The following is a 9,412-nucleotide window of genomic DNA, read 5'->3' as shown; positions in this document are numbered from 1 at the left end:
CTTGTCTCTCCCCCCAGAGCCAGGAGCCAAGCCCCTTTCTCAGCCTCCCAGCCCTGTTGGTGAAGCCAAGCCCTGGGGCATGGCTCCTGACTCCTAGCTCTGGAGACAGAGCCAGAACTTGGTGCAAGCTTCTCTTGGCCCTGTCTCGGCTTGCTGGGAGGCTGATGAAGGGGTATGGCTTCTAGATTCTGGCTCTGTTAGTGAAGGAAAGCCCCAGTGCAGGCTTCCTCTCCCCTACCAGCAGGCAGAGCCAAGCCCTGATGCAAGCTTTCATCCCCCTCATCTAGCCCAGAGGCTGAGAATGGGACATGGATCAGAGTTCCTGGCTCTGGCGGGTAGAGTCAAGCCAACACTTGAAGGCTCTCCCTCCCTTCCCCAGGTGGGCAGCACTGGTCTGGGGGCTGGTGCCTCCTTCCCCTCCCCCACAATGAACAGCACCTTGCTGGAGGTCTGGTGCCTAGCCAGAAGGGTAGGTTTTTTCCTCCCTACCCCCTCCTCAGCCACCCATAGGTGTGATAGTGCTCCGGCTAGGGAATGGAGACATGGGACAGACCCTACTCACTGGAGCAGACAACATAGCCCAAGTTTGCAAAGCATCCTGGGATTCTGGGGGCTGTGAGTTAACTTGAACCAGGAGGGGATGTGGGACAGAAGTTCCATAAACAGGTTTGACCTAAATCAATTAAGTATGATACTACATCTAACCAGATGTATCTTAAACCAGCTTTGGGCATTTTGAAAGTGGTTTAAGTGCACTGAACTTTTGTTCTGTTACAGGTTTAATTCAGTTTCTGATCACTTAAACCAGTTTGTGAGTAACTTCTGCCCCTAGCCCAACTGTTAGATCACGTTACCATCCATAACCTGAAAAGAATCCCATATCTCCCAAGTTCCACCATTCCACTGCTGTTAGCCCACATTGGCAAGACTTGGTGAAAGCATTTGTCTTACTCCTGTTTTGTCCCAAATTTTGATGGTGGAAACCTGCTACTGCTGTTAAGTAGTCTGTTTGCTTAAGTAGCAGTGGACTGTATGTTGGATCCAAAGACTCCATACTCTGATGATGATCTATATGTGTGTCACACAATTGAATTTCCTGAGTTGGGGATGGTTCTATTTGTTTAAAAACAAAAACTAGAAAATTACACATGTATACAGAAACATCAAAAGAATATTATTCAGGTTGTAGAATCAAACAGTCTTAATTTGGTCCCATTATATGTATGCATTGTCGTATACAGTTTTTAATTACTTGATTACAAACAGTTTTTTCATAGGGTCCCTGCCTCAGCTAATGAATAGAATGGATGGTGCTCACTGAATAAGCCAGTATTCAGTCCTTTGTTTTACCCTCATTGTTCAGTGTGTTCCATGCCTTTTCCATTGTATGCTGTTCACACATGGCCTTGCATATGGTATTATTAATTTCCTCATATGCAATGTTGCTGCACAGAGATAACATGTAGGCTTGATACTAAAGGTTTGACTGTCCATGAGAAAATGCATTGTGCTCTTTGAATGGTGTTTCACTCCTTACTTGCATTGCAAGGAGGTGCTCTTAATCTGGTAATAGCCAACAATGCATATTACTGTGATTGGAAGAAGTTATTCTACATTCTTGAGGTGCACTAATCTGAGTTTCATTTTAAAATGAAGCTAATGTGGTTATGCTATTTATAAGGAGATGCTTCTATAATAGCATAACCACATTCGCTTCATTTTTACCTGTATAACCTGTAAATTATACTTAATGACCATAGTAGTTTTACAGCAAGTTTATAAATATTAGAGTAAACCAAACCATACTATATGGTAAAAACTGTCTTGTAAAATACAGTCAAACTTCCATGAAAATGTGAAGCCTAAAAGTTATCAGGGGTTTTGATTCTAATGAAAGAGTTAAAATCCATATGCTTTTCTCCTACAGGTGACAGAAAAAAAGCAAGAGTTAGAGAAATGTTTGAAATTGTCCCGGAAGCTTCGAAAGGAAATGAATGCTCTGACAGAGTGGCTGGCAGTGACAGATGCAGAATTAACAAAGAGATCCGCAGTGGAGGGAATGCCTTCTGATTTGGATGCTGAAGTTGCCTGGGGCAAGGTAATAATATAGAAGACTTTAAATTTACATATACTTTATTTATGAATATTACAGAGCTAACTGATAAACAAGTGTATGAAATCTGGCAATTAGATTAGCTGAACATTGTAAATGGTAGTGTTGTCTCATCACATTATTGCTTTAAAAGATTTAATCATAATATCATTGCTGCTACCAGTAGTATAGCAAACCCGTTAGATAGCAATAATGTTAGTGAGGTATATTATTCAGTGTGTACCAAGGCTAGGCATTTCTTTGATAGATTTAAATTATCCATCTGTCTATCTAGATACAAATCATACTGAGCATAACTTGTTTAACCTTGAGTTTCCTGTGAAGCACTTAATTGGGGAGGGAAATTATTTGATAGCATTACTGATATTTCAAATTTGAAACACGTAAGTATTCCAAAGCCAAATACAGGGAAAAAATTTTCGTATATTAACAGGTTATCATTCATGGAATCCTGTTAGATTCCCATTAACTTTATTGACATTGTCCAGAAGTAGTTATATAGGTCTGAGTCCCTAATTATAGGATCATAGGAAAGTAAGGCTGGGAGGAACCTCACAAAGTCATCTAGTCCAACCTCCCTGCTCAAGGCAAGACCTGACTAAACCATCCCAGCCAAGTGTCTGTCTAACCTACTCTTCAAAACTTCCAAGAATGGAGATTCCATAATTATGTCCATCATTTCTACTGGTATTTTCCAATTCTTGACCACCTTCATAGTCAGAAAGTTCATCAAGATCTCCAACCTGTTGAAGCTTGAGGCCATTGCTTCAAGTCCTGTCCCTTATGGTCACAGAAGAAAGCCCATCTTCATCCTCTCTGTAATTGCCCATCGAGTATTTGAAGAGTATTATCAAATCCCCTCCCAGTCTTTTCTTGTCCTGACTAAATAGGCTTAGTTCTTTCAGCCTTTCTTCATAAGTCCTGCTTCCGAGGCTCCTGATCATTTTTCTTGCTCTGTGCTGGACTCTTTCCAAACTGTCCACATTCATGCCTCTGACATAAGAAGACAATGGGCCACATGCTGGTTATCTACAGGCATTACATTTCTATAAGGAGAATCACCTGGTAGAAATGAGAGGTATACAAATGTTCACTGAATTTCTCCTGAGGGAAAATGCTCCTTCCAGGAGAAGATCTTTCAAGTCTCAACCTGGAAGATCTCTCTAGGAGGACAGCACCTGTCACAAGTGTGAAGTCTGTGGTATTGTAACCCTGATCAGGAGGCCCTTTATGGGTGTTCAATTGTCAAGTTGGTGACATTGCTTTAGCGCATAATAGGGATGACCACAGAAGGTTTTCATCTTCTTTAATGGCAATCTAAAATCAATCCATGCAGCTATCCCTAAAGCAGTCAAGTGGTTATCAGATTTAGATATTAATCTATGAATGTTGTAATCATAAAATGTCATATGAAAGAAGTAGAAGACAAGAGTGTAGGCTTGTACACTCCCCTCTCAGCTCTGGGAGGGGGGGAGTAGCAATAGTTGCTCCCCTTACTCTTCCTCAACCCAAAGGGGACTAGGAGATTTGCCCCACTGTTCCCTTTCCACCTGGACTGGTCCCCACCCCCACAGCCCAGCCCCATAGTCTCAGTAAATGGTGGGTGCAGGGATTGCAAAGACCTAGACAAGGTGTGAGCCAGAGCCAGGTAAGTAATGTCATACATATATGTATATGCAACAATTTAAAATCCAGGGAGTCAGGACCCTGCATTGAGAAAGCTATCCCCAGCCCTGCTTCCCTGCTCCCCCAACTTCAAATCACCCTGTGTGCAGCCCATCTGGGCTACACGGGATGATTTAAAAGGCAGGGAGGCTGCCTCTTGACATCAGGGAGGAGGGCAGTCTCTCAAATCATGGGCTCCCCTAAGGGTGGAGGTGGCCCAGACAGTAGCCCTCTACTGCGTCCTGGCTGGAGAGCTCACCTGTGCAGCTCTTTAGCCAAGAGACTAGAATGCCTGTATGCTTCCACTCATGTGCTTTTTTTTTTCTGTGGAAATGAATACCTGCACGTGGCCTCATTTTCCATTGTTCAATGCCACAGGGACTTTGGTGCCTAAGTGCAGTTTTTTCCCACCCTCTTCAAGTTCCTGTAAATCCCTAACTGAATTTACTTTTTGAATAACGGCCATCTTATCCTTAAGATTGAGTCATAAAAAAAAAACAGCAGTGGAGGAGGAGGGCCCACCTACCTTTAACAGGTATTTCAGGACTCCAGCAGGGTAGAATAGAATTGCTCTTAGGTTCTAAACTTCACTTGGGTGCCTCATAAGTGGAAGATCTGACCTGGAGTTTTCATTTTTTTAAGCTGAACGCTCTCCATTTTTAACATGTATATTAAATATATGTTTATTATAAAGATTCCCATTAACTTTATTGACATTGTCCAGAAGTAGTTATATAGGTCTGAGTCCCTAATTATAGGATCATAGGAAAGTAAGGCTGGGAGGAACCTCACAAAGTCATCTAGTCCAACCTCCCTGCTCAAGGCAAGACCTGACTAAACCATCCCAGCCAAGTGTCTGTCTAACCTACTCTTCAAAACTTCCAAGAATGGAGATTCCATAATTATGTCCATCATTTCTACTGGTATTTTCCAATTCTTGACCACCTTCATAGTCAGAAAGTTCATCAAGATCTCCAACCTGTTGAAGCTTGAGGCCATTGCTTCAAGTCCTGTCCCTTATGGTCACAGAAGAAAGCCCATCTTCATCCTCTCTGTAATTGCCCATCGAGTATTTGAAGAGTATTATCAAATCCCCTCCCAGTCTTTTCTTGTCCTGACTAAATAGGCTTAGTTCTTTCAGCCTTTCTTCATAAGTCCTGCTTCCGAGGCTCCTGATCATTTTTCTTGCTCTGTGCTGGACTCTTTCCAAACTGTCCACATTCATGCCTCTGACATAAGAAGACAATGGGCCACATGCTGGTTATCTACAGGCATTACATTTCTATAAGGAGAATCACCTGGTAGAAATGAGAGGTATACAAATGTTCACTGAATTTCTCCTGAGGGAAAATGCTCCTTCCAGGAGAAGATCTTTCAAGTCTCAACCTGGAAGATCTCTCTAGGAGGACAGCACCTGTCACAAGTGTGAAGTCTGTGGTATTGTAACCCTGATCAGGAGGCCCTTTATGGGTGTTCAATTGTCAAGTTGGTGACATTGCTTTAGCGCATAATAGGGATGACCACAGAAGGTTTTCATCTTCTTTAATGGCAATCTAAAATCAATCCATGCAGCTATCCCTAAAGCAGTCAAGTGGTTATCAGATTTAGATATTAATCTATGAATGTTGTAATCATAAAATGTCATATGAAAGAAGTAGAAGACAAGAGTGTAGGCTTGTACACTCCCCTCTAAGCTCTGGGAGGGGGGGAGGAGAAATAGTTGCTCCCCTTACTCTTCCTCCCTTACTCTTCCTCAACCCAAAGGGGACTAGGAGATTTGCCCCACTGTTCCCTTTCCACCTGGACTGGTCCCCACCCCCACAGCCCAGCCCCATAGTCTCAGTAAATGGTGGGTGCAGGGATTGCAAAGACCTAGACAAGGTGTGAGCCAGAGCCAGGTAAGTAATGTCATACATATATGTATATGCAACAATTTAAAATCCAGGGAGTCAGGACCCTGCATTGAGAAAGCTATCCCCAGCCCTGCTTCCCTGCTCCCCCAACTTCAAATCACCCTGTGTGCAGCCCATCTGGGCTACACGGGATGATTTAAAAGGCAGGGAGGCTGCCTCTTGACATCAGGGAGGAGGGCAGTCTCTCAAATCATGGGCTCCCCTAAGGGTGGAGGTGGCCCAGACAGTAGCCCTCTACTGCGTCCTGGCTGGAGAGCTCACCTGTGCAGCTCTTTAGCCAAGAGACTAGAATGCCTGTATGCTTCCACTCATGTGCTTTTTTTTTTCTGTGGAAATGAATACCTGCACGTGGCCTCATTTTCCATTGTTCAATGCCACAGGGACTTTGGTGCCTAAGTGCAGTTTTTTCCCACCCTCTTCAAGTTCCTGTAAATCCCTAACTGAATTTACTTTTTGAATAACGGCCATCTTATCCTTAAGATTGAGTCATAAAAAAAAAACAGCAGTGGAGGAGGAGGGCCCACCTACCTTTAACAGGTATTTCAGGACTCCAGCAGGGTAGAATAGAATTGCTCTTAGGTTCTAAACTTCACTTGGGTGCCTCATAAGTGGAAGATCTGACCTGGAGTTTTCATTTTTTTAAGCTGAACGCTCTCCATTTTTAACATGTATATTAAATATATGTTTATTATAATTTATATAATCAAAGAAAGAACAGGCTACACTTTCATTAGACTAGCAGAAGCATTAGAAATGCACCAGGTATACCTGCTAAAATGTATCTGGGAGTGATATAATCTAAAACAATATATTCTTTCCAAGATAAATCTTGTTGAAAAATAACTCCCCAAACTTACTAATCAAGACCAGGTTGAACTACCAGATTTTTGTTCTGCATTTTTCCCCTGGTCCCCTAAGACGAGGACAAGAAATCAAAATGTTAGCACAATAAATTAATTTAGAGATTTACAGCCACTTTAAAGCAAAGCAGTGATTTCTCTACCATTATGGTGTAAAACAACCCTTCCTTCTTTCATAGTTTTCCCTTTATACCCATGACTCTTAAACTGATATATTAATTTCCTTTTCTTTGTAAAATATTTCCCTTAGTCTAAGACTATCAATGAAATAAAATAAATTAAGAAATACAGTCTCTAATTTTATTTACTGTAATTTTTTTTAAAAATGGTCAACCAGAATCAGCACAGGGGTTAAAAACTGTATGAAAAGTATATATATATTCCTTTGGGCAACATTGCAATACAGTTTTGCAATACAATCTTTTCTTGCTTAAACAATTTACCTGTTTATTTTAACAACATAATATTTGTTCTTACAATCTAGATATGCTGCAAGTAAAAATCAGAACATTGAAGCCTGTACAAATAATTGGATTTTTGTTTTTGTTTTGTTTGTTTTGGTTGCTAAATGGAAAAAGCAACACATCTATTTTTTTAAATTTTATTTAACATGAAGCATCCTATGAAGCCTAAAGCGAGATATTTGTTTCAGGCTTTTTTGAGAAAATATGAAGGAATGAAGGGCTAGACTGACAAAGCTGTTGGGAACAGAAATGGTGTCCCCTAAGCCATAAAACCATCTCAGTCACTGCTCAGTACCTTGAGTCAAACCAATATTACACAGCCAAAATTAATTTTGAAAATAAGATATCATGTAATGTTCAGGCTATACAAATAGTCTGAGTTTTCTCTTAGGCAAAGTCTAATTTAGTCATTCCAGGAATGCTGATGATGTGTTACTATATGTAAATACAGAAAAATTCATAGGCCTGTTTTTTTTTTTTTTGCAAATTCTACTAAATAAACTGTACTCTGTGGAAACATATCTGAAAAAAAAGAAACATTTTATTTAGTTTCATCTTGACTGAAAATACATTCAGGAATAACAATGTACACTGCTAGAGAAGGGTAAAGTGATTTTGGTGTTTAAAGCAAGAATTGATTTTCATTTTCCTTCCCCTGCTCCCCGCCTTCACCCCCCACTTATGAACCAGAGGTTGAGACACAAATGTTTTTTGCTTGTTTGAAACATTAATCTTCCAATGAGATGCTATTTGCTATTAATCAGGAGACTGGAAAAAAGATGTACTTCCATTTATATATCTTTTGAAAGCTACATAAGCTTTTCATGTCATCAGTCTAGAATGCTAATATATTATAAAAGTACAGACTAAAAGCACAGCAAGAGACATTTATAAATATGTTTCATTTTTTAAATTTTCAAATCAAACCCTAGTTAGTGAAACCCCCGTTGCTGCTCAGTATTTTCTCATTTTCCCTTGCTGTCTTCTCCTATAGTGAAGTCTACATAGTAAATCACTTTTGATTAATACTGTGATCTTATCCTCCACAGCAAAGGACAAATGTCAGATTTTTCAAGGGATGAAATACGTATTCATGCAGTTTTAATACCTCAGAACTAGCTGGTCAATTACCCAGTTCAGTTTCTAGTAAGGAAAACAAAAGTGGCCTTTGGTGATGTTGAGCTGTACAGCAGAGATGTAAAAGCCTTGTCATGTACATTTGTTTGCGTGTTGAAGAAAACTAATTTATTTGGGGGGGGGGGGGGTGTTCCAAAATAATCATGATGCTTCTAGTCAGCACTAGGTTAATGGAAAGGTTTGTCTTTAATTTCCTTCCGTTTATGAACTAGATGCAAACCTTAATGCACCAGAAGTTATATAATTAGAGTTTAAGGTTTGCTGATTAGTGCAGTTGCACAGTAGGAAGCTCTTGTTATGTCTCACTCTTTCTATAAACAGGTATAACGTTAACTTTTTTTTTGCTTAAAACAATCAAGAAAGGGAAGAGAAGCTCATTAAAATGTTATATGTATGAGAAATGTGTGAGCATTTTAACCAACTTGTATGATAATTAAAGCTTATGCTACTATGCTTATTAACCTGCAGAAATAGTGTATTACTGTGTATTCTCATGAGAAAGTGATACTTTATGGCAAAAAAATAGTACCTAGAAAATACTGGCTTCAAACCCAGTCAAACCAGTCATTTACTGTGTAACCTCAGGCAAGTCACTTCACTTACTTTTGTTTCATTCAGTTTATCTTAAAAAGGGCTGAAAACAGCACTTATTTACTGAAGCACATACACAAAGAATAGTTCCTTGTAAGGACCAGTTTAGGACATGTAAACCAGTATTTACATGGATATATCATATATGATATATCATCTCATTTATTACTTATAATCTACTTCATTGATTTCAATGGAGTGACACCAACATGATGGTGGTATAATAACGAAGTAAATCTAACCCATTAATTGTATATATGTATGTATAAACAATAATTATAGGATATAATCAACTGTACTCTAAATACTGCATGCCACTGTACAGAGATTATAAATGCTGCAATATTCTTGCATGTAAGCATTTTAAAATTACCTTTAAAAGTATAAGAAAACTGTCAGGCGATACTACCTTGAACAAAACCAATGTTTCTTTCAAAGCAATTTTGAAAGAAGTTAAAAGATCAAAACCTAATTATTTCTAAACTTTGGAAAGCCTATTAATTAAAGTTCCACATATCCTGGTGCAATGTTAAGAAATAGTACATCATACCTGTGGGGGCTGGAATTGGGTCATGAGAATGTGTTATTAATGTGGCAGCTTTTTGCTCATGACCACAAACTATAATGGATATGTTAGCATCAGGCTGCATCCTACTCCCGCCGAAGGCA

General features: G+C 39.7%; 1 protein-coding gene across 7 annotated transcripts in view; it reads left to right on the top strand.

The window, feature by feature from the left end:
- The window catches only part of DMD (dystrophin), a 1,961,037-nt gene that overhangs the window by 878,349 nt on the left and 1,073,276 nt on the right, over positions 1–9,412 (top strand). For all 7 annotated transcript variants that reach the window (XM_025200207.1, XM_014518487.2, XM_025200208.1 and 4 more), the window contains one exon: positions 1,928–2,098. In XM_025200207.1, coding sequence (XP_025055992.1) covers positions 1,928–2,098 — 171 coding nt within the window. The remainder of the gene's footprint in view (positions 1–1,927; positions 2,099–9,412) is intronic.

This window comes from Alligator sinensis, unplaced genomic scaffold (assembly GCF_000455745.1).
Source record: "Alligator sinensis unplaced genomic scaffold, ASM45574v1 scaffold746_1, whole genome shotgun sequence".
NCBI classification, from domain to species: Eukaryota; Metazoa; Chordata; order Crocodylia; family Alligatoridae; genus Alligator; species Alligator sinensis.
This window is presented reverse-complemented; position numbering and strand designations above follow the sequence as displayed.